This window comes from Cetorhinus maximus, chromosome 2 (assembly GCF_964194155.1).
Source record: "Cetorhinus maximus chromosome 2, sCetMax3.hap1.1, whole genome shotgun sequence".
Classification (NCBI taxonomy): Eukaryota; Metazoa; Chordata; class Chondrichthyes; order Lamniformes; family Cetorhinidae; genus Cetorhinus; species Cetorhinus maximus.
Window position 1 is genome coordinate 41000261 of NC_135880.1, and position 25719 is coordinate 41025979.

At 41.2% G+C, this 25719-nt stretch overlaps 2 protein-coding genes across 6 annotated transcripts in view; both read left to right on the top strand.

Annotated features, from left to right (window-relative positions):
• LOC144693724 (ceramide transfer protein) overlaps positions 1 to 25719 on the top strand; it is a 134393-nt gene that overhangs the window by 39202 nt on the left and 69472 nt on the right. For all 5 annotated transcript variants that reach the window (XM_078563665.1, XM_078563692.1, XM_078563674.1 and 2 more), the window contains exon 3: positions 6531 to 6647. In XM_078563665.1, coding sequence (XP_078419791.1) covers positions 6531 to 6647 — 117 coding nt within the window. The remainder of the gene's footprint in view (positions 1 to 6530; positions 6648 to 25719) is intronic.
• LOC144693742 (beta-1,3-galactosyl-O-glycosyl-glycoprotein beta-1,6-N-acetylglucosaminyltransferase 4-like) overlaps positions 1 to 25719 on the top strand; it is a 497013-nt gene that overhangs the window by 32970 nt on the left and 438324 nt on the right. The gene's annotated exons all lie outside the window — the stretch shown is intronic.

Consider the following 25719-nt stretch of genomic DNA (forward strand, 5'->3'; position numbering starts at 1 on the left):
GTAGGCCATTCGGCTTCGAGCCTGCTCCGCCATTCTTTACAATCATGGCTGATCATCCAACTCAATAGCCTGTTCCCTCTTTCTCCCCATATCCTTTGATCCCTTTCGCCCCAAGAGCCATATCTAACTCCTCCTGAAAACATACAATGTTTTGGCCTCAACTACTTTCTGTGGTAGCAAATTCCACAGGCTCACCACTCCCTGGATGAAGAAATTTCTCCTCATCTCAGTCCTAAATGGTCTACCCCATATCCTCAGACTGTGACCCCTGGTTCTGGACTCCCCCACCATTGGGAACACCCTTTCTGCATCTACCCTGCCTAGTCCTGTTAGAATTTTATAGGTTTCTATGAGATCCCCCCTTATTCTTCTGAACTCCAGCGAATATAATCCTAACTGACTCAATCTCTCCTCATATGTCAGTCCCACCATCCCAGGAATCAGTCTGGTAAACCTTCGCTGCACTCCCTCTATAGCAAGAACATCCTTCCTCAGATAAGGAGACCAAAACTGCACATAATATTCCAGGTGTGGTCTCACCAAGGCCCTGTATAATTGCAGCAAGACATCTCTGCTCCTGTACTCGAGTCCTCTCGCTATGAAGGCCAACATACCATTTGCCTTCTTTACAGCCTGCTGCACCTGCATGCTTACCTTCAGTGACTGGTGTACGAGGACACCCAGGTCTCGTTGCACATTCCCCTCTCCCAATTTATAGCCATTCAGATAATCTGCCTTCCTGTTTTTGCTACCAAAGTGCATAACCTCACATTTATCCACATTATACTGCATCTGCCATGCATTTATAAGAAAAAGTCTAAATATTAAGCAAGTTTGAACAGTGAAAAGATAGGATAGTTTTGGTTTACCTGCAACTCTCAAGCAAGATTTGAACTGAATAGGAAGGGAAGGCTACATAATTCTAATAAGACCAAGAAGTAGGTATAGATGTCCACACATCTGGATCTCGATGATGCGCTATGCAAATGTGAGTTCTTTTGTTTTCACTGCATTTCTGAATTTTAGGAAGGCTTAAGTTTAGTTTCAAGTCAAAACCTGGTTAGTTATTTTTTTTTAATTCATTTATGGGATGTGGGCTAGGCCAGCGTTAATTGCCCTTGAGAAGGTGGTGGTGAGCTGCTGCCTTCAACCGCTGCAGCCCCTCTGGTGTAGGTACACCCACAGTGCTGCTAGGGAGGGAGTTCCAGGATTTTTACCCAGTGACAGTGAAAGAACGGTGATATATTTCCAAGTCAGGATGGTGAGTGACTTGGAAGGGGACTTCCAGGTGGTGGTGTTCCCATGTGTCTGCTACCCTTGTCCTTCTAGTTCTTTATGGTCGTGGGTTTGGAAAGTGTTGCCTAAGGAGCCTTGACGTGTTTTTGCACTGCATTTTGTAGATGGTACACGCAGCTGCCACTGTTCGTCAGTGGTGGAGGGAGTGAATGTTTGTGGAAGGTGTGCCAATCAAGCGGGCTGCTTTGTCCTTGACGGTGTTGAGCTTCGTGAGTGTTATTGGAGCTGCACTTATCCAGGCAAGCGGAGAGTATTCCATCACACTCCTGATTTGTACCTTGTGGTTAGTGGACAGGCTTTGGGGAGTCAGGAGGTAAGTTACTTGCTGCAGGATTCCTAGCCTCTGACTTGCTCTTGTAGCCACAGTATTTATATGGCTAGCCCAGTTCAGTTTCTGGTCAATGGTAACCCCCAGGATGCTGATAGTGGGGGATTCAGTGATGGTAATGCCATTGAATGTCAAGGGGCGATGGTTAGATTCCCTCTTGTTGGGGATGGTCATTGTCTGGCGAATGTTACTTTCCACTTGTCAGCCCAAACCTGGATATTGTTCAGGCATTGCTGCATTTGGACAAGGACTGCTTCAGTGTCTGAGGAGTCGCGAATGGTGCTGAACATTATACAATCATCAGCGAACATCCCCTTTTCTGAACTTATGATGAGAGGAAGGTCATTGATAAAGCAGCTAAAGATGGTTGATTCTAAGACACTACCCTGAGGAACTCCTGCAGTGATGTCCTGGAACTGAGATGGTTGACCTCCAACAACCACAACCATCTTCCTTTGTACTAGGTATGACTCCAGCCAGTGGAGAGTGTTCCCCCTGATTCCCATTGACTCCAGTTTTGCTAGAGCTCCTTGATGCCACACTCGGTCAAATGCTGCCCTGATGTCAAGGGCAATCAGTCTCACTTCACATCTGGAGTTCAGCTCTTTTGTCTGTGTTTGAACCAAGGCAGTAATGAGGTCAGAAGCTGAGTGACCCTGGCAGAACCCAAACTGAGTGTCAGTGGGCATGCTATTCTAAGCAAGTGCCACTTGATAGGACTGTCCTTGACCCCTTCCATCACCTTACTGATGATGGAGAGTAGAGTAATGGGGCAGTAATTGGCTGGGTTGGATTTGTCCTGCTTTTTTTGTGTACAGGACATACCCGGGCAATTTTCCACATAGCCAGGTAGATGCTAGTGTTGTAGCTGTACTGGAACAGCTTGGCTAGGGGCGCAGCAAGTCCTGGAGCACAAGTCTTAAGTACTATTGCTGGAATATTGTCAGCGCCCATAGCCTTTGCAGTATCCAGTGCCTTCAGCCATTTCTTGATATCATCTGGATCGAATTGGCTGAAGACTGGCATCTGTGATGCTGGGGACTTCTGGAGGAGGCTGAGATGGGTCTTCCACTTGGTACTTTTGACTGAAGATTGTTGCGAAGTTTCCGTCTTATCTTTTGCACTGATGTGCTGGGCTCCTCCATCATTGAGGATGGGGATATTTGTGGAGCCTCCACCTCCGGTAAGTTGTTTGATTGTCCACCACCATTCACGACTGGCTGTGGCAAGATTGCAGAGCTTAGATCTGATCTGTTGGTTGTGAAATCATTTAACTCTCACTTGCTGCTTACGCTGTTTGGTGTGCAAGTAGCCCTGTGTTATAGCTTCACCAGGTTGATACCTCAGTTTTAGGTATGCCTGTTGCTGCTTCTGGCATGCGCTCCCGCACTCTTCGTTGAACCAGAGTTGATCCCCTGGTTTGGTGGTAATGATACAGTGGGGTTATGCTGGGTCATGAGGTTACAGATGAATACAATTCTGCTGCTGGTGATGACCCACAGTGCCTCATGGTTGCCCAGTCTTCATTTGCTAAATCTGTTTGAAATCTATCCCATTTAGCGTGGTGATAGTGCCACACAATACAATGAAGGGTATCCCCAATGTGAAGACGGGGCATGGTCTCCACAGGGATTGTGCGGTGGTCATTCCTCCTGATACTGTCATGGACAGATGCACCTGCGGCAAGCAGATTGGTGAGGATGAGGTCAAGTATGTTCTTCCCTCTTGTTGGTTCCCTCACCACTTGTCGCAGGCCCAGTCTAGCAGCTTTGTGGTGCTACCGAGCCACTCTTGGTGATGGATATTGAAGTCCCCCACCTGGAGTACATTCTGTACCCTTGCCACACTCAGTGCTTCCTTCAAGTGGCATTCAACATGGAGGAATACTGATTCAGCGGAGGAGGCGCGGCACGTGATAAACAGCAGGAGGTTTCTTTGCCCATGTTTGACCTGATGCCATGAGACTCCATGGGGGCCAGATTTGATGTTGAGGACTCCCAGGGCAACTCCCACCTGACCCTATACCACTGTGCTGCCACCTCTGCTGGGACAGGAGTTACATGATGGTGGTGTCTGGGACATGATCTGTGAGGTATGATTCTGTGTGTATGACTCCGTGTGTATGACTATGTCATGCTGTTGCTTGACTAGTCTGTGAGACAGCTTTCCCAATTTTGGCACAAGTCCCCAGGTATTAGTAAGGAGGAGTTTACAGGGTTGACAGGGATGAGTTTGCCGTTGTCAGTTCCATTGCCTCGGTTGATGCCGGCTGGTCCATCCGGTTTCATTCCTTTTTACTGACTTTGTGGCAGTTTCTTACAACTGAATGGCTTGCTAGGCCATTTCAGAGGCAACCACATTACTGTGGATCTAGAGTCACAGGTAGGCCAGACTACGTGAGGACGGCAGATTTCCTTCTCTAAAGGACATTAGTGAACCAGATGGGTTTTTACAATAATCGACAATGGTTTCATGGTCATCATCAGACTTTTAATTCCAGATGTTTATTGAATTGTGGTGGGATTCGAACCCAGGTCCCCAGAGCATTACTTGGGTCTCTGCATTATGAGTGACAATGCCACTACTTCACCGCCTTCTCCACTTTAGAAGGTTGAAGGTCGAATTAGCCAATTTTCGATTCGGGAAACTGGGGTGGGCAAATTTTAGATTATTGCATCTTGAAACTTTTATCAAACTTAATTACAATATCGTACATACTCAAACTGTATGGCATGTGCTTTTGCTTTTGATAGTCTGTTCTCCTCCCTCGGAGCTTGTTTTCAAATTTAGCATTGAACCTGCTTCCACCACCCTTCCTCGCAGTGCATTCCAGTTTGTAACAATCTGCTGTGTAAAATGTTTTCCTCGTGTCGTCTCTGGTTCTTTTGCCAATAACCCAACCCTTTGCCACTGGAAACAGTTTCTCCTTACTCAACCCATCATGATCCTTCATGATTGTGAACACCTAACGAATCTTGTTCAGCCTGCTCTGCTCTGAGGAGAACAGCCCCAGTTTCTTTAGCCTCTCCATGAAACTTATGCCGTACATCTGCGGGTAACATTCCAATAAATTTGTGATGGTGAGGTTTTCCTAGGCTGCATGCAAACCTGTGATTTGTTTGTTTTCAGCTTTCAAGTTCCAGCACCCAAGTGCTTTTTGTATTGTGCTTAAAAGACGACTTTCAATGGCTTCCCTTTGGAACTTCAGATATTCCCGCAGTTCAGAAAAGTGGAGCATTAATTCTTCTAATATCAGAATTGAGAGACTTTTAAATTGGGTAATGACTAGAAATGCTACAAATGGCAAGTGTGAACAAATATATATTTGAACTGTATACCATCGAGCCATGAAACCTTCAAAGGTTGTAATACAGTTTTTTGATAAACTGACAAATTACAGATGAGCGTTGACTATACTGGAATAAAATATCATGCTCATTTGCAGGCTGTTGGTTATGCCATTCTTGCAAGGTCTTACTGCTGATTTCTGTGGGATTATACTTGCTAATTTCCTGTGTTTGGTAGGTGGTGTGGTTTACTGCTGCAGTCATAGAACAATTTTGAGGTGGCTTCTGCTTGTTTTGGTGAGAAGTAGTCAGTTCTTACCATTTTTGGTCCGCTATAAAATGTGTATTAAGTGTTTCAAGGTTTAAGTTAATGTAATTTATAATAGTTTATTTAAAAGCTTTAGCCATGCATCATTATATTTGGGACCAGTGAGGCATGAAGATATTGTCAGTGATTTTATTACCTTTCTAGCCAAAATGTGCTGTGAAACATGCATAATTGATTTTGGGAATTTGAATTTTTAAGAAATTTCCTGCAAACCCATAAGTCTGAAGAAAAATATATCTTTTAAATCATGTATTGTGTTTACTATCAAAGGGATTAAGTTTCTTTAAACTACTGGACCAGTTTCAAAGTTAAGTGCATCGACTGAAGTTAGCTGCGATCCTTGTTCACCTCAAATCTTTGTCTAGGACATTATCTGGTACCTCCAAATAAGTGATACCAAATTATTGTAATCTCTTTTGTAATTATTCTGACAATGGATCACATTACACCAATGCACAATGTATTAAAATTGTCATTAAGTAGTTGTAGAAGTTCTTTCCTTGCAGGTCTGTAAATCTGTATGTTAGTCTGAAACCAGCCACAGACAACAGGTCAAATTGATTCAGTTTTTTTTTCCCTGTGCCAGAACCTCTGGCTTTGAGATATTGATGAGTAAGATTAAGAACCAGCAAAGGCGAGGACTTAAAACCAGAATTCTAGCACCACATGGTGATTGGTGTTCATAAGCCAATGTGCTGAGAGTCTTGTGATACTGGATTGATGAAAACTGATTATAGAGCAAAGACTTTAGACTTGTGTTCATGCAGTCTTCTGATTGGCAGTGAGGTCTAAATCCTTTAAGCTAATAACCTATTCCATTCAAACATATACCGGTTCAGTAATTTTTGTTCCTTTTGTACCATGTGCTACTTGTGACCTCTATTTCAAATGTTTCTTCATTGAGTACTTAATGGGCTGGCTTGAATTCACTTCAACCAAGGATATCTGTCTCCATTTATGAGTTATTTCACAATGCAGGCTGCTCAATTGTGTGCTTTGTACAGTTAAACTATATTATGGGCATGTATACATAATTCTATTAATTTTCAAGATTCTATTTTTCTTCATATAGTTGAAACTGCATATTCACTGCTGGTCTACCAAGTCTTTATGTAAGAGACAATATTGTTATTTTGTGTGGGTTACAGTACTAATTAATTGCTTATATGAAGCAATGTTGATTCATAAACTATGAGGAAACATTGTATGTTTGTTAGTCACCTCAGCTGAAACCTGCATGCTCTTGTGTTAATCCAGTTCACTTCTCATGACCTATCACTCTTCTCCACAGCCCCATGAGTTTGACGAATGTCGCTTTGATATCAGTGTGAATGACAGTGTGTGGTACCTCCGTGCTCAAGACCCAGACCATAGACATCAATGGATAGAGGCTATTGAACAACACAAGGTAAAATGAAAAATCAGAAGCGTTAATCAGAGATTTAATGTTTTGAATTAAAGATAAGATTAGAGACACATTTCAAATTATACATTGTTTAGTTAAAGTTTATAGAATTTATGGGCTTCTAAACCCCTCCCATGTTGAAGGGACTAAAGTACAGGATCAACTTTGAATACATTTCAACAACCCAAGAAGTGACAATTTAGTGAAACATGTATGGCAAGTTGAATTTTTAGTTAATTGATGTGGCAGCGCGTTCTGGTTATTTAGCTAGAAGTCTTTGAACCTTGGTCTAAATACAAACTGTTGTGTGTGACCCTTCTCTGGAAGGAACTGGGTTTCTCTTAAGTTGCAGCATAAGGTACTGTTCGGCCAGAAGGATTATGAATTGAAAAAAGGGGGAAAAGGAATTGGGGAGAGGGAAGAAGTGGAAAAACAGGATTTCTTCAAAGAAAATAGTATATGTCTACCATCAGATTCGTAATCAAAGTTACCTAGTTGGCACCTTTTTGAAGGTGTTATGTGTCAACTGCTCTTGCTGCCAGTCTGTTCTGCACCAAGTGTTGTACAGAAGCCTGCGATGGGTCGACTCTTATTTACTATATATTTAGGAATTGAGAAAACAGTACTGTAAGCTGATGGTACCATATTGATTAGGATTGTGATGGAATTCAGGAAGATTGTCAGGTGGCAGGTACAACTTGGTGTAGAAAATGTGATTCCATGAATTTTGGAAGTGAGAAGAGTAGAGAAGTACAGCATAAATGGTAAAATTTTTGATGTTGAGGAAAGGGGGAAAAGACGTGAATTTTTGGTCTTGTATTTAGAGGCATATATTGTGAAAGAAAGGAGGTAATGTTGAGCTTGTAAAAGACCATTGTTAGGCTACAGCATATTCTGCAACTACATTCTATGCTTCTTTTCAGCTAGGGATATCTTTAGTCTAATCTTTTGTCCAGCTTTAGGCTGCTTTGATTTTAAACCATGGCCCTTAGCTCGGCACTCATTTTAAAGCTGGTTACATCTATATCATTCACTCCTGCTGGCATTGTATAAGGAAAGAAAGTATAGGATTCCAGTACTTTGCTCACATATGTATTACCCAAGCCTTGCTCTTAGAAGTGGATCTCTAGGTGCTTGAATTTGTGGCAATAACTTGTGGAAAAGTATTTGAGAGGAGCAAGCTTTCCTGTTGTTTCTATGCCAAAATACACTGGCTTGAAGAATAAGCAGTTTTAGCACGTAAGACAGGAAGATTTAGCATTCACTTTCTCATAACTGCTGTCATATATGGGATTTGCCATTTTTAGCCTAACAAGTACTTACCCATAGCAAAGGCAAAAAAATTAAATATATTAATAGGGGAACATTTATATGGGAACTGTGTTTTTCCCATATTTTTGTTCATTTTTAAATGCTTATATGTTGAAGTAGTTGACTAGTCCTTTCAAAGAGCCGGCATAGGCATGGCTTAATGAATGGCCTCCCCGTTACTGTAAGATTCTATAATTCTAAATTGAAAAATTAATTATGCAAGTTGGTGGATGGGACTGAAATTTTATTCAACTTCTAAATCCCATTTCCCTCTTTTTCTCTATCCCCTTCTGAAGCCTGTCAAGACTACAGAAATCCATTTAATCTCTGGTCATATTCCTGCTGCTAGAAGTAGTATCAAACTCAACCTGGGTCACTGACTCAAGTGATTTTTCTTCACTCTACTGTGGATATACTACATGGTTCCAAATTGGGAATTCCTGGCATGAGTTTTCAACTTCATGGAAAATCACTTCCTGTTGAGCAGTAGTAATGGTGATAAATTAGAAATCTCGCTTGGAGGCTGCTGGTATGAAGCAGGATACTTGTTGGTCAGGATGGAGCTGAGTATGAGAGTACTGTTGGCAAGTAGGCTATCACAGCCAATGTACTCTGAATCAGTCTTTTTTTCCAGTAGAAAATGGGCGGTAGCGAGTTTTGTAATTGTGGCAAAATTTAGTCATCTCTTCACCATGCGGGGTAACAGTTAAGGTAGTTATATTCAATGATATTAAATCTCACCCCACAAATTGATAGGTCATTGTATAAACTGATGGCGGCTGAATATAATTATTCTTTAGAAAAGTGTCTGTGTAAATAGTAATGCTAAAAAGAGCCATGTCATCCTACTCAAAGCATGCCTTAGTTCTGTTCTGCGGAACCAAGTCAAGGGGCTAAATGACCTACTCCTGTTCCTATGTTATCAAAATTGATTCCACTGTTAACAACTTAGCGGAAAGATTTTTGGGCTTTTATTCAGCAGTTTCCAAGCTATTGCTCTCTTCTCATGCTTATTGCCTGGGATTGGAAATTGCAAGTGGTCAAGGGGCTGTGGCATGAAAACTCCTGATGTAGCTGATGCCTTAAGCAGCTTGATGTTATGGAATCAGTCCATCTTGAACAAGTGGATGTTCCCCAGAAATAGGTAAGGGCACATGAAGTTCTTAGCGTGTTGACAAACATCTCAAGCTAGTTGTTCAGATTAATAATTATAGAGGTTTTTCTATCCATTGCAGGGCAATTAGGCTGCTAAATTTGATCTTTCTGTGTCAGAGTAGGAAGTTCTACCAACATTCTCACTGTTTCTCGTTTTATCAGAATTGGCCACAAAATCTATCCAGGGATAGTGATGGTTCTAACATTCTGAGTGGGCTATTCCGCTTTGCCACTGAACCCGAGTCAGTCAATCATTTTCTATATCCTGTACCAATCATCTATCCCTGATGAGCCTAGTATGTGACAGCTATTGAAAGCTAGGCTAACTGCACAGGTTCTTCCTTTAGCCATGAATAATCTTTGACTTGAGGAGAATTCTATACTTGGTTATAATGCTCAGTGGAAATAACTTTTCTGATCCCCTTTGTCGCAAATGGTGCTGAACATTGTGCAATCATCAGTGAACATCCCCACTTCTAACCTTATGATGGGAGGAGTGTCATTGATGAAGCAGCTGAAGATGGTTGGGCTGAGGACAATCCTTTGTGTAACTCCCTTGCCCAATTCATCCTGAAATCTGTTGTCTGCCTTCCTTCCATGCCCCATATGGATATGATTTCTCTCCTCTCATACCTTTTGATCAATCAACTCCTTATATTCAAGTCACTTCACCTCCCCTAGCCCACTATGCTCCAATCTCACTGCCTCATGCCTTCATCCAATCATTAATCACTTTGACCTCTTTCTTGCATATCACCATCCACTTTCTCATCTTCCCAACCACCTACATTCCCCCACTTACCACTTAGTGGGTGAATATGCTAGCTGGTTCCCACTTGTACTGAGGAAGGGCTATCCAAGTTAAAGGCTCAGAAAGTACTGAGTTGGAAATTCAGTTTTGTTAACACCCAGCTGTAATCAGGTTTGTGAAAAATACTGGGATGTGGAATGGTCTGCACAGCATCTTATGCATGGCTGAAATTTGGAAGACTTGTTTTGGCTTAATTTCTTGATCTTTCAATATTTAATCTTGCATTAATTTTATATTCAATAATTAGTAAAATATGAAATAAATATCTGAGGGACTTTGAAAAACTTGGAGGGTAATGGGGAGCAAATTAAAAAATAATGAAGGATCAGTGCTTGAGTGGAAGATAGTATGAGATCAAAAATGGGAGCAAGTAGCAGGAACAGTTACAGGGATAGTGTTATAAAAGACAAAGAAAGGTTATAGAGCCAGCAAAATCATGACCTCCATGTGAAGGTGGCATGCAAGAGAAATATTTTGGAGGTCATGAAGGGGGCCATGTAGGGTTCTCCTTGCTGCCTGAGATTTTCAAATCATGGGTTAGAGAGACTGGGAAAGATGGTGAGGTAAGTGGGGGAATGTAGGTGGTTGGGAAGATGAGAAAGTGGATGGTGATATGCAAGAAAGAGATCAAAGTGATTAATGATTGGATGATGGCATAAGGCAGCGAGATTGGAGCATAGTAGGCTAGGGGAGGTGAAGTGACTTGAATATAAGGAGTTGATTGATCAAAAGATATGAGAGGAGAGAAATCATATCCATATGGGGCTTGGAAGGAAGGCAGACAACAGAAGATTTCAGGATGAATTGGGCAAGGGAGTTACACAAAGGATTGTCCTCGGCCCAACCATCTTCAGCTGCTTCATCAATGACATTCCTCCCATCATAGGGTTAGAAGTGGGGATGTTTACTGATGATTGCACAATGTTCAGCACCATTTGTGACTTCACAGATACTGAAACAGTCCATGTCTAAATGTAGCAAGACTTGGACAACATCCAGGCTTGGGCCAATAAGTGGCAAGTAACATTTGTGCCAGGCAATACCATCTCCAAAAAGAGAGAATCTAACTATTGCCCCTTGACATTCAATGGCATTACCATTGCTGAATCCCCCACTATCGTCATCCTGGCAGAGTTGGGGGCTATCATTGACCAAAACTGAATTGGACTTGCCACATCAATATTGTGGCACAAGAGCAGGTCAGAGGTTAGGAATCCTGCAGTGAGTAACTCACTCCCTGACTCCCTAAAGCCTGTTGACCATCTAGAAGGCACAAGTCAGGAGTATGATGGAATACTCTCTGCTTGCCTGGATGAGTGCAACTCCCACAACATTCAAGAAACTTGACAGCATCCAGGTGGCAGCAGTGTATACCATTTAAAAGATGCACTGCAGAAACTCACCAAGGCTCCTTAGGCAGCATCTTCCAAACCTACAACCATCTAAAAGGACAAAGGCAGCAGGTTCATGGGAGCATCACCACCTGGAAGTTCCCCTCCAAGCCACTCACCGTCCTGACTTGGAAATATATCATCGTTCTTTCACTGTTGCTGGGCTAAAATCCTGGAACTCCTTCTCTAACAGCACTATGGGTGTACCTACAATAGAGGTACTGCAGCGGTTCAAGTAGGCAGCTCACCATCACCTTCCTGAGGAAAATTAGGGATGGGCAATAAATGCTGGCCTAGCCAGCGATGCCCACATCCTATAAATGAATGAAAAAAAAATCCAGAACCAACTCTCCTTCCAATCTTCCTGGATTTTGTCCCTGCCCTACTTCATGAGGTTAAAACTTCCTTTAACGCCTTATTATGTTTCAAGATATCTCAAAATAGTTCAGGTTTGAAAAAAGGCCCTGAAGTGCAGTGACTTATACATGTAAGTATAGCAACCATTTTGCCAACAAGATACCCCATAAAAAGTGAGTTGCATGATCAGTTCTTAAAAGCAAAATACTGCAGGTGCTGAGAACCTGAATTAAAAACAGAAAATGCTGAAAATATTCCTCAACAGGTGAGGCACCACCTGTTGAGAGAGAAACAGTTAACATTTCAAGTTGATCACAGACAGAACAGTGTTCTGATGAAAGGTCATCAATCTGAATGTTAGCCATTTCTCTCTCCACAGATGCTGCCTGACCTCCTGAATATTTTCAGCTTTTTCTGATCTTACGTTGGATGTCTGGTAAATCTGTTTGTTTGAGGGAGGAATGTTTGCTTGGACACTTGGAATTATGCATTCAAATGGGTGTGTGCATGCTTTCCTTAGGTGGACCATGGTCTATAAGCTGCTGTATAAACTAAAATGCTGGAACTTAATTTTGGTGGAGCAAAATGCTGAAAGTGTAAAGCAAAATATTTTTTCAACTTTTTTTTTGAGCCATTCACACATATTGACACACACCTAAGCAAAAGCAGTTTAATCGAGAGCTCAGTCATGGAATTTGAGGTGGGGTGGATATGGTAACTAGAATCTCATACAATTCTTGTGGGTACTGTGTAACTAAGCATTATCGTACTATAATGTTAAATACTTTTGCTCTGACAAGTAATTTGTTTCTCAAACGTAATCTAATCATTCAATTGTATTAGTCATCAAATGCTGTGTAGGAGTGGCAGTTCTCTAGTTCTGGCACTGACCTTTCAGCTTTGCAATGTAAACCCGATATAGGAAGGCAGGTTGATCCTGCTTAATGAGCAATTCCAGGGGTTCTCAAAAAGGGGTCCATGGAAGATTTTAAGGGGTCTGCCAATGTGTAAGCAAAAGTAACACATTTTTGCCTTAACAAAATATGACAGTACCTTTCTCAAATCAGCACAGCCCCACAGTGCACATGGGATATTCATGAGGTTAGGGTATTATGCTTTACTCAACATTCTGGTGAAAGCTGGGACATTTTTGATATATTTTGATACTTGAAATGTATGCTATGCTGGCATTTATGCCTATCCCTGGTTGGTGCATGTTTCATGCTGAAAATGCAAAATTTGACATGTTCTCACATTGCACCTTAGATAAAGAGAGAGTGCATTAAGTAATAGGTCTGTTTCAGTGGGAGCAGGATAAATTACAAAACAGGAAGAATCATTGTAAACACACACAATAAATACAAACATGGATGCGTTTTCAGTTGACCATCAGCTTCAAACAGCATAACCCTCAGAGCAATGATACAGGACTTCCTTCAAGAAGTTCAGCTGCAAGAGCTGAAGAATTCGAGGAGGTGGAGGTGTGGTCAAAAAACATAAATCCGCCATTAACCACCTCCAACATCCACTCATTTCACTACCGACACACAATGGCAGCAGTGTGTACCATCTACAAGATACACTGCAGCAACTCACTGTCTCTCCTTCAACAGCAATTCCCAAACCCACGACCTCTACCACCTAGAAGGACAAGGGCAGCAGATGCATGGGAATGCCACCACCTGCAAGTTCCCCTCCAAGCCACACACCACCCTGACTTGGAAATATATTGCAGTTTCTTCACTGTCGCTGGGTTAAAATCCTGGAACTCACTCCCTAATAACACTGTGGTTGTACCTACACACATGGACTTCAGCGGTTCAAGAAGGCAGTTTATCATCACCACCTCAAGGGCAATTAGGGATGGGCATCAAAAATGTTGCCCCAGCCAGAGACACCCATGGCACGTGAAAGAAGAAAAAAAACCAACCCCTGGAATTAACAAAATGCAAAGACAGCTACTTGAATTTCAGTTTTATTTGCACTGCAGGTAGAGATATTCCTTAACCAAAGTGTGTAATTTGTGCACAAGTACTGTTGAATGAACCTTTGAATTACAGACATTTAATTGAAATAAATGAAATATACAAGAACAAACAAACAATGTATCTAGAAAATCTACGCTTGCTACAGGAGTCTGTGGAATTATAACATGAGGGGTGGGGGGTGTCCCAGAACCTTAAAGGTTGAGAATCCCTGAGCTGTTCAGTTCACTAGTTCTTTGTATGGTGTGGTGAATAAACTGACAAGTGAATAAGCAATTCTGTTCTGAAGTCTATACAGATAAACTCCTTAAATCTGCTTATGCAAGAGACAATTTAAATGCAACACAGTGATTGAACTTATTTTTGAAGAGCATCATATCATCAAAGGTAATCAGATATTGAGGGCTCAGTTTTGCAACACAGGCCCAAAACGAAAACATTGAAATTGAAGCCGAAAGTAGGACTTCAACTTTGCTAGCAAGTCTATTATGTGGCACTTTATCAAACGCCTTTTGGAAATCCATGTACACTACATCAACCACATTAGTCTCATCAGCCATCTCTTTTACATCATCAAAAAAACTCAATGAAGTTGATTAAGCACAATTTGTCTTTAACAAATCCATGCTGTCCTTTTTGATTAATCTGCACTTGCCCATGTCCACACATTGAAAGATAATCGAGAGAAGAGATATGAGGCTTTACAATATATTTTCAATAATTTGTTAGTAACAGGGAGATGGTGGTGTAGTGGGAATGTTGCTGGACCAGTGGCCTGGAATCCCAGGCTGAAGCTCTGGGGACATGGGTTCAAATCCAACCATGGCAGCTGGTGGAATTAAATTCAATTAATAGAATCTGGAATTGAAAACTAGTCTCAGTACCATGAAGCTATCATCAATTGTCGTAAAAACACATCTGGTTCACTGATGTCCTTTAGGGAAGGAAATCTGTGATCCTTACATGGCCTACATGAGACTCCAGACCCACAGCAATGTGGTTGACTCTTAAGCGCTCTCTGAAATAGCCTAGCCACCTAGTTCAGGACAATTAGGGATGGGCAACAAATGCTGGCCTTGCTAGGGACACCCACATCCCATGAAAGAATCAATTAAATAAAGAAAAAAGTGTCATGTCAGAGGACTGATGGATAGCTAATGTAACCTTTATATTTAAGGGGGCAGAACATGCCCAGAGAATTCGGGACCGGTTTGCTTGACATCGGAGATAAGAAAATAATGGAATCCATATTAAAGGAGAAAATAGCAGAACATCTAGGAAGGAAAAATACAATAAAGAATAGTTTGCATAGAGTTCAAAAGGGAAAATCTTGCTTGACCAACCCAATTAGATTTTTTTGAGACGGCAACAGAGGGTAGATGGTAATTCAGTCAATGTAATTTATTTGGATTTTGAAAAGGCTGTCTAAAAGATGGCCTATAATAGACTAATGAATAAGGTCAGAGGATGTGGAGTCAGGAGACATGTGGCAGAATGGATTGTGAGCTGGCTTCAAGACAGAAAGCAGAGAGAGGGAGTGAAGAGCATAAGGTGGGAAGTGGTGGTCCATGAGGATCAGTGCTGGAACCACTGCTGTTCATAATTTGTATTAATGATCTGGACTTTGGAATCAAAAACACAATTTGCAAATTTGCGGGTGAAACCAAATTGCGGGGGATATTCACGACTGAGGATATCTGCAACAAATTACAAGAGGATGTGAATAAATTTGCAGAATGGGCAAATAATTGGAAAATGAAGTTCAGCACAGATAAATGTGAGGTAGTATATTTTGGTTAAAAAAAAAGGGTGGTCACTTGGTAATTGGAAGGTATGAGTTGAAGTGGGTAAAAGAGCAAAAGGAATAGAGTGCAAATATGTCAATCACTAAAAAATGCACCACAGGTTAATAAGGCCATTTTTTAAAAAAAAGGCAAACCAAGTACTAGGTTTCATTTTTACAAAGATAGAATTGAAAAGTCGGGAGGTTATTGCTAAACCCATATCAAATCTTAGACCACACTTGGAGTACTGTGGTCAGTGGTTGCAATATTATAAAAAGAATAGAGAGGCACTGGAGAGGGTGCAGAGATGATTTACAAGGATGATAACAGAAAAGCTTGGTTATACATGTCAGGAAAGGATGAACAGGCTGGGGTCTTTTTCTCTTGGGGGAAAAAAAGGTGGCTCAATGGTGACCTAATACAGGCCTTTAAAATTATGAAGGATTTTGATGGTGGATATGGAGACGATGTTTCTTCTGGTGGGGAAGAGCAAAACTAGAGACCATCAATATATATATATTTCAGACTAAAGTTAAACCAAAAAAAAGTGGAGCACACTACAACAGAGAGTAGTTGACATGAACAGATGCATTTGAGAGGAAGCTGGGCTAGTGATGGAGGGTTCTGATGATGAGATTTAAATGAGAAAAGATGGGAGGAGACTCGAGTGGAACTTAAAAATCAACATGGACTGGTTGAGTCAAATGGCCTGTTTCTGTGCAATATGTGACAGATAACTAGTGTTGGGGTATGGATAATGGGAAGAATAGCTTCTGTTACAAAATTTTGATTTTATGTTCATTCCTGATAGTCACATGGCGAAATGTGGCTTAATTAAGGAGAACCAGCATGTATTTCTTAAGAGAAAATGATGTTTAACTTGCTGGAGTTTTTTGAAGAGGTAACAGAGGGTTGATGAGGACAATGCAATTGATGTGGTGTATGTAGACATCCAAAAAGTGTTTGATACAGTGCTGCAAAACAGACTTGTGAGCAAAGTTATAGTTCATGGAATAAAAAGGACAGTAGCAACATAGATATAGAGCTGGCTGAGCGGCAGGAAACAGAGAGCAGGCTGGAGGAAGGCTTGTAGTGGTGTTCCCCAGGTGTCAGTGTTGGCACCCTTGCTTTTCCTGATATATATTAATGATGTAGGCTTTGGTGTACAGGGCACAATTTCAAAATTGTGGGTGATTTAAAAAACTTGGAAATATTGTGAACTGTGAGGATGATAGTATAGAACTTCAAAAGGACATAGACAAATTGGTAGAAAGAGCAGACAGGTGACAGATGAAGTTCAATGTAGAGAAATTTGAAGTGATTCATTTTGGTCGAAAGAATATGGAGAGGCAGTATAAATAAGGGGTACAACTCTAAAGCAGGTGCAGGAGCGGAGAGATCTTGGTGTATGTGTGCAAATGTCATTGAAGGTAGCAGAGCAGGTTGAGAGAGCATAGAGTAGAAGAGCAAGGAGGTTATGTTGAATTTGTATAAGTCATTAGTTTGGCCTCAGCTGACGTATTGTGTCCAGTTCTGGAAGGATGTGAAGGCATTGGAGAGAGTGCAGAAAAGACTGACGAGAATGGTTCCAGGGATGGGGAGCTTTAGTTATGAAGATAGATTGGAGAAATTAGGACAATTTTCCTTGAAGAAAAGACTGAGAGGAGATTTGATAGAGGTATCCAAAATCATGAGGGTTCTGGACAGAGTAGACAGGAAGAAACTGTTGCACTCCTGAAAAGATCAAGAAGGCACAGGTTAAAAGTAATTGGTAAAAGAAGCAGAGCGAGTGGTTAAGGTCTGGAATGCACTGCCTGAAAGTGTGACGGAAGCAGGTTCAATTGAAGCATTCAAAAGGGAGTTAGACTGTTAATTGAAGAGGAAGAATATGCAAGGTTATGGGGAGAAGGCGAGAGAATGGAATGAGATAAGTTGCTCATTTGGAGAGCTGGTGCAGGCATGATGGGTCAAATGGCCTCCTTTTGCGCCATAACAATTCTGTGATTCTGTTATAAGTTCATTAAAATGTGCAACACTGAAAAATTGCATCGAATTTCTCTGCATTATTAAACATAGATTAATTGGTCTATATAGAAGAAAATTTGATTTGTAGCTCCTTTGCCATGAAATGTATCAATTGAAGCTTATGTGCATTGTTGTAATGATGCAATATAATTTGCATTGCAGCCTTGTGGCTGGTATTGACTACAAAAAGCATTATTAGTTATGTTGTGCATTCTCAGGCTGCTGTTTATCAAGCTTTTGGAAATTTGCTGCTTTGATAATTAAAGCCATATTGTGTTCTACCTCTAATAATGAGGCTGAAGCTGATAATAGAATCATAAATTATTAGCACACTTTTGTTGTGACAAATTAATTGTTCAATTGTATCTGAATCTTCAACTTCAGATTGTGAATAGGCTTACTTTTTGTTGTTTTCTTACTCCTGAAAGTTGTTTTTTGGCAGACTTTTTTGAGTTTTTGAGTCATGGTGGGTGAGAGAGGCACATTTTAATGAACTCCTAGCAGAACCAGTTATTATGGCGCAAAAGGGTCGGGGGTGGGGTGGGATTTGCTTCTCTAATGGCCAGGAGCTGCACAATGTGTTGGGAAACTGAGACTATGGGCAGAAATTTGCCCTCTGAAGGCGTGCGGGCCCCACCAGCTCGGTGGCAGGCGGACAGCAGACCCCCGCCACCGAAATGGGGCCCGCCACCATTTTGAGTGGGCGGGCCAATTAAGGCCCGCCTAGCAGCCTGCCTGACAGGAAGCGCTATGCGTTTCCTGTGGGGGGGGGAGGGAATCCCCATCTGTCAAAGTACCCTCTTTTGTGCATGTGCGCAAAAGAGTGCACTGCTCCCTGAGGCAAAGTCCTGTCTCGGAGAGTGCTGACAGGTAAGTAAAGTCTAAAAATAGAAAAATATTAAAATTATTAACATGTCTCCCTCTTGTGACAATGTCACACGAGATGGGACATGTTAATAATAAACACTTAAAATTTATTACATTTTTAAAAAACGGATATGAAACTTCATCCCGCCAGTGGATGAAGTTTCATGAATAATCTGGACCCCGCTGGGGCTCCTGGCCTTCCCGCCAGCCTTAAGGTTGGACGGGCAGGTATTTAATTATCTTAATTAGCCTGTCAATGGCCTCAGTTGGCCATTGACAGGTCGGCGGGCGGACAGCTGATTTCGCTGTCTGCCCGCCTTCCTAAAAATTTAAATGGCCCGGGATGACATCAGGGGTTCCTCCCAATGTCATCCTGCGTCATTTTCCCCTCGGCGAGCGGGCCCCGCCCCCAAATCGCCAAGGGGAAAATCCTGGCCTATGTCTTAGCTAAAATATCAAGTTACTTAGATGTCGAGTCGAGAGGGAGTACGAGGAGGAAAGGCTCCTTTAAGCTTATGGTTAACCAGGTATCTAACCTAATGCATGGACATAATTTTTTAAACTAAACTTTGGTCAACTGTTGTCTATTTAGCCAAGCCCAAAAATTACACTTCTCCAGAAAAAAACATTAATGTGGATCCCTGGCATTTTAATGCTGCATCAGCCCCTTCTGCAAGAGGTGTTTGTCGATGAGCCCAAGACACTGGAAAATACATAGGTGGATTTATGGCCAATTTATTGGCTGCTGAGCAGAAGAATAGCATTGGCTGAAATCCCATTGAAGTGTGATCTCTCCGTATGACAACCGATTTTCAAATCTCTGCTATCTCAGGGAACTTGAATACAACTGATAATATCAATGTTGAGACTGGCAGGAAATGTTTCTCAAGACTGAGAAATTAATTCCCTTGTGTTCTTATTTGTTATTTTGAAAAAGTGTATAAATATTCCATACTAAATTCAGCATTTTCTTTCTGAAACTTTTTCTTAATGATTCATCAGCACAAAAACTGCCATTGTTATGTTTGGTTTGTGGGTCTGACATGTCAAATTCACCAAGGCTGATGCCAAACAAATTGGGAACTGTTTAATAAAACTGTTAGGGTTTATTTCCAGTCACTGACCATTAGTAACCTATGACTGTATTGGCTTGTATTCATATGCAAGCATTAAACAGTGCCCTCTAATGGTTATATAGTATCCCAGTGATAGGTTTAATAGTTTTGTATTGCCACAAGTTACAGAGGCTCTGAGTAGCCCTTTAGTATGGCACATTCATATACAAAGTGTGAAGGGCAGAACCACCTAACCTATTCCAAATACTTCCAGTTGTAAATGAAAGATATATGAACAAGTACCATGTTAACATTACACCATAATAAAGATCATGTTTGGTAACTTTGGATGATGCAGCACATTCAGTTTTTTTTCTCAAAATTATACATTTGATCCAAACCCTAATGTTTGGTTGTAGAGCTTTCTCATGTATGATAGATGTTCTCTATTGTCCTATAATATCTGTGTGTAGCAGCCGGCAGTGAGTACCAGCATGAAGTAGGAAAGACTATGTTATATGCTGACAATGCAACACAGACTAAATTCTTTTCAAGAGATGAATAGTTTGCTTTTAAAATTATAGCTTGAATACACTGGAGCTGTGTCAACTGCTTATTGTAACTACAGTCCAGTCTCCTTTAATTTAAAGTTGCTTAATTCAAATTTTTTAAGCATTAAATTTTCACATCTCTTTTCAGCAATAACAAATAACAGCTACATTGCTGAAGCTTTTAATCTTGTACTCATCTGGACGAGCACAAGAATGCCAAATTTCAAGCAGATTTGTACTATAGGAGAAAAAGTGCTCATTGGTTGGCAAGTCGACTCTGGCCAAGGTGTTGCCAGCAAAGCAACGGGGAGCTATAGGCTCCCCAAGCTCTTGGGTAATTCAAGAAAATGCAAGGCTTGAATGTATTCCTATTGTTTGCAGAGAACAGGTCCCTGTGTATGAATGTATGACGCTAAGCAAGCTTATATGAGTCATATTTACAAGCTCGACCGATTATCTTAAATTGATTGTCAGTGTAGCAATTAGCACACCGAGGATTATCCAGCAAGTGCTGCCCAATCGTGGAATCGCATCTAGCAGTAGATGTTTTATTTTGCATTTTGCAAATATGAGCTGGTTACGTACAGTGTGTACTCTGCCTATTATGAACATCTGAAGCAACATGCTGTTTGAATCAACCAGCCAATTGTTGGGACATAAGCCATGTATCTGGCATCGCACTGGCACTGAAATTCATACACTACGTTACTCAATTGTCTGCGAGGAAGAACGTCTTTTTGGACTGACAGCAGCATCCTATTAGTGGAAAATATCATTTGCATAGCCGCTGCATAATAGAAACGTAAAACTGCTGGCTTAACCGGTTGTTCAAATTTTTTTTCAAATGCTTGAATTACCCAGGAGCATGGGGAGCCTACAGCTTCCTGTTGCTTTCTTCATGGCAATACCTCGGCCAATCAGTCAACTTCCAAACCAATCAGCACCTTTTCGCCTGTATTATAAATGGGTGTGATCGTTTAAAATTTGGCATTCTTTTCAGCGATATTCAAGTTCTATATATCATATATATTATAGTACATTCCTACTATAAAGAAAACTTCTTAAGGGAGGATCCAGCATCCGTGGTTAACTAAAGAAGTTAAGGAAAGCATCAAACTTAAGGAAAGAGCATTTAACTGAGCAAAGATGAATGGCAGTTCAGATGATTGGTCAGAATATAAAGAATGGGAGAGAATGACTCAAAGGTTAATCAGGAGCATGAGACGAAGCTAGCTAGAAACGGCTAGCAAGAGTTTCTATGGGTATTTAAAAAGAAAAAGTAAGTAAAGTGAGTGTTGGTCTCCTAAAGAGTGAGAATCAGGAGTTAATAGTAGACAATAAGGAAGTGGCGGATGAAATTAACAAATATTTTGCTTCTGTCTTCACTATAGAGGACACAAAAACATTTCAGTAATAGCTGTAAATCAGGAGGTGAAAGGGAGAGGGGAATTTGGCAAAATTAGAATCACTAAGGAAGTAGTACTGAGCAAACTGACAGAGCTGCGGGCTGATAGGTCTCTGGGTCCTGATGGACTTCATCCTAGGGTCTTAAGAGGTGGTTAATGAGGTAGTGGATGCGTTGGTGTTAATTTTCCAAAATTTCCTAGATTCTAGAAAGGTTCCATCAGACTGGAAAGCAGCAAATATAACCACTCTTAGAAGTGAGAAAGGCAGAAATCAGGAAACTATAGGCCAGTTAGCTCAACATCTGTCTTGGGGAAGGTGTTGGAATCGATCATTGAGGTTATAGCCGAGCACTTAGAGAAACTCAAGATAATCGTATGAATCAGCGTAGTTTTGTGAAAGGGAAATCATGTTTAACCAATTTATTGGAGTTCTTTGATGGAGCAACATGCACTGGATAAAGGGGAGCCTGTAGTCGTGCTGTGCTTGGATTTTCAGAAGGCATTTGATAAGGTGTCACATCAAAGGTTAATGCGGAAAATTAAATCTCATGGTGCAGGGGGTATGTATTAGCATGGATAGAAAATAGGCTGGCTGGCAGAAAACAGAGTATGCGTAAATTGGTCTTTTTCTGATTAGCAGGATGTAACGAATGGAGTCCCACAGGGGTCTGTGCTGGGGCCTCAACTTTTTACAATTTATATCAATGACTTATATGAGGGGAGTGAAGGCATGATAGCAAAATTGCAGGTGATGCAAAGATAGGTGAGAAAGCATGTTGTGAAGAGGACATAGGGTTGCAGACAGATATAGATAGGTTGAATGAGTGGGGAAAAATATGGCAAATGGAGTATAATGTGGGAAAATGTGAAGTTGTTCACTTTGGCAGGAAGAATGAAAAAAGCAGAGTATTACTTAAATGGAGAACAGCTGCAGAATTCCAAGCTGCAGAGGGATCTAGATCTTCTAGTGCATGAGTCACAAAAAGTTAGTATGCAGTTACAGCAAAAAGGCTAATGGAAGGCTATCCTTTATTACGAGAGGAATTGAACATAAAAGTGAGGATGTTATGCTTCAGTTATACAGGGCATCTCAAATATTGTGTGCAGTTTTGGTCTCCTTATTTAAGGAAGGATGTGGATGAGTTGGGGGCGGTTCAGAGGAGGTTTACTAGATTAATGCCTGGAATGAGCAGGTTATCTTATGAGGAAAGTTTAGACAGACTGGGCTTGTTTCCACTGCAGTTTAGAAGAGTGAGGGGTGACTTGGTTGAAGTATATAAGATCCTGAACGGGATTGACAAGGTGGATGTGGAAAGGATGTTTCTCTTGTGGGTGAGAACTAGGGGGCACTGTTTTAAAATTAAGGGTTACTCTTTTAGGACAGAGATGAGGAGAATTTTTTCTAAGGGTTGTTCAACTTTAGAACATTCTGCCTCAAAAGGTGGTGGAGGCAGGGTCATTGAATATTTTTAAGGCGGAGGTAGATAGACTCTTGTTTGGCAAGGGATCAAAGGTCATCGGGGGTAGTTGGGAATGTGGAATCTGAAATAGACCATAAGACATAGGAGCAGAAATTAGGCCATTCGGCCCATCAAGTCTGCTCCTCCATTCAATCATGGTGATAAGTTTCTCAACCCCATTCTCCCGCCTTCTCCCCATAACCTTTGATCCCCTTACCAATCAAGAACCTATCTATCTCGGTCTTAAATACACTCAATGACCTGGCCTCCACAGCCTTCTGTGACAATGAATTCCATAGATTCACCACTCTCTGACTAAAGAAGTTTCTCCTCATCTCTGTTCTAAAAGGTCTTCCCTTTACTCTGAGGCTGTGCCCGCGGGTCCTAGTCTCTCCTACTAATGGAAACATCTTTCCCACGTCCACTCTATCCAGGCCTTTCAATATTCTGTAAGTTTCAATCAGATCCCCCCTCATCCTTCTAAACTCCATCGAGTATAGATCCAGAGTCCTCAAATGTTCCTCATACGTTAAGCCTTTCATTCCTGGGATTGTTCTCGTGAACCTCCTCTGGACCCTCTCCAGAACATCCTTCCTGAGATACAGGGCCCAAAATTGCTCACAATATTCTAAATGTGGTCTGACCAGAGCCTCAGCAGCACATCCCTGCTTTTATATTCCAGTCCTCTCGAAATAAATGCTAACATTGCATTTGCCTTCCTAACTACCGACTCAACCTGCAAATTAACCTTAAGAGAATCCTGGACTAGGGCTCCCAAGTCCCTTTGCACTCCAGATTTCTGAATTCTCTCCCCATTTAGAAAATAGTCTATGCCTCTAGATCAGCCATGATCTTAATGAATGGTAGAGCAGGGTCGAGGGGCAGAATGTCCTACTTATTTTCCTATTTCATATGTTCGTAATGGCTCTGTCCCATGCTAAAGGCATGACTTTTTTTCAGTCAGGCTGGTTTAAAATGTAAAAGTATGCTTAGCATTTTAGAAGCAGCAAAACAAGTCATTCTCGTATGGTTTTCTAACTTAACATATAATTTATTCTCAGTGACCTACACTTCATTTCCACTTAGTTGAATGTATTTTTATGACTTCTGTATTGCACATTGGAAGTTGAAAATTTTCACGATTGCGTGTTCTTAAAGATGTATTTAAAATGTATGAGTAATGGTTAGGTGGCTTGAAACTTTAAATTCCTCTTTTAAATATTAAAGTTATTGTGTGAATTTTGCACTTTACTTGGGCCACAATTTTTAAAATCTGATTTCTGCTTGCTTATATAGATTATGTTCTGTCATGTGCTAATCCAATTGGCAGGAAATGTAGGCATAAATTTACATTGGAAACATGGACACAAAATGCATGTACTTTGAGGGATGACTTCCTGGTTACGACCCTACACGAGATTTTACCTCTTAGTTTTATCATATCATTTTGCAGTTGTGTTGACTCCAATCTGAAGGTAATGAAGCTCTTAGTTGTTGCACGTGCCCAGTATTCTATATGTCCAAACAGATGTCTGTAGGCTACATGAATAATTTTTAAAAAAATTTCTAAGAACAGAAGTAGCCTGTTCAGCCCCACAAGCTTGTTCTACTATTCAGTGAGATCCTGGCTGATGGTATCCTAACTCCATCCACTTGCCTAGGTCCATATCCTTGGCTAGCAAAAATTTGTTCATCTCAACCTTAAAACTGTTAATTGAGTTAACATCTACTACTTCCTAGGAGTTTCTAAGCCCAAAGTAAATTACAGGGAAAGATAGAAGTGGGGAACAAACTGAAGAGAAGGGAAACATAAGTATACTCTCGAATGCCTCGGACAAAAAAGCAGCATTGGTAGGATTGTAGAAAGATTATTTTTTCCTGCCTGACAGAAAAATATAGTGAAGGGAAGGAAATCAAAATTTGGTGTACACACTTATACCATATAAGTTGGTCAAATATATCATCAGAATCTTACCTTGCATTTATTGTTCCATTTTCCTGAAATATGCAGCCTATATTTTAGACAAATGAAAGCGTTGAGAAACCTCTATGGAATGCATTTGCATGTCTGTTAAAACACGCGTGATCCTACACCGTTCCTTTACTATTAATTATTTAGAACAAAGCACTTCCACCCCTTTGCACCTTTCTTGAAGGCAGTGACTTATGATGAGTCTGAGTCTGTGGACGCTGCTGCTTTCCACTACCTCACCAAAGTGGTTAGTGCAGTTCAGCCAATTGTTTATTTATGGGGATAGCTTCCCTAGCTATTGACTCAATCCCTCTCCCTGGCAGCAGCCTGAGCTTAAGCCAGTTGGCAAATTTGGTCTCATTTGATCTCGATCAGCTTCTGACCTCATTAGTATCATCACATGGTTGTTGGAGGTCAATCATCTCAGTTCCAGGACATCATTGCAGGAGTTCCTCAGGGTGGTGTCCTAAGCCCAATCATCTTCAGCTGCTTCATCAGTGACCTTCCCTCCATCATAAGGTCAGAAGTGGGGATGTTCACTGATAAGTGCACAATGTTCAGCACCATTCGCGATGACTCAGAGACTGTGCCCATATGCAGCAAGACCTGGACAACATTCAGGCTTGGGCTGATAAACAGCAAGTAACATGGTGTCACACAAGTGCGAGGCAATGACCACCTCCAACAAGAGAGAATGTAACCATCGCCCCATGACGTTCACTGGCATTACCATCACTGTATCCCCTACTATCAACACCCTGGTGGGGGTTACCATTGACCAGAAACTGAACTGGACCAGCCACATGAATACTCTAGTTACAAGAGCAGGTCAGAGGCTGGGAATTCTGTGGAGAATAACTGAACCCCTAACTCTCCAAAGCCTGTCCACCATCTACAAGGCACAAGTCAGGAGTTTGATGGAATACACATCACTTGTCTGGATGA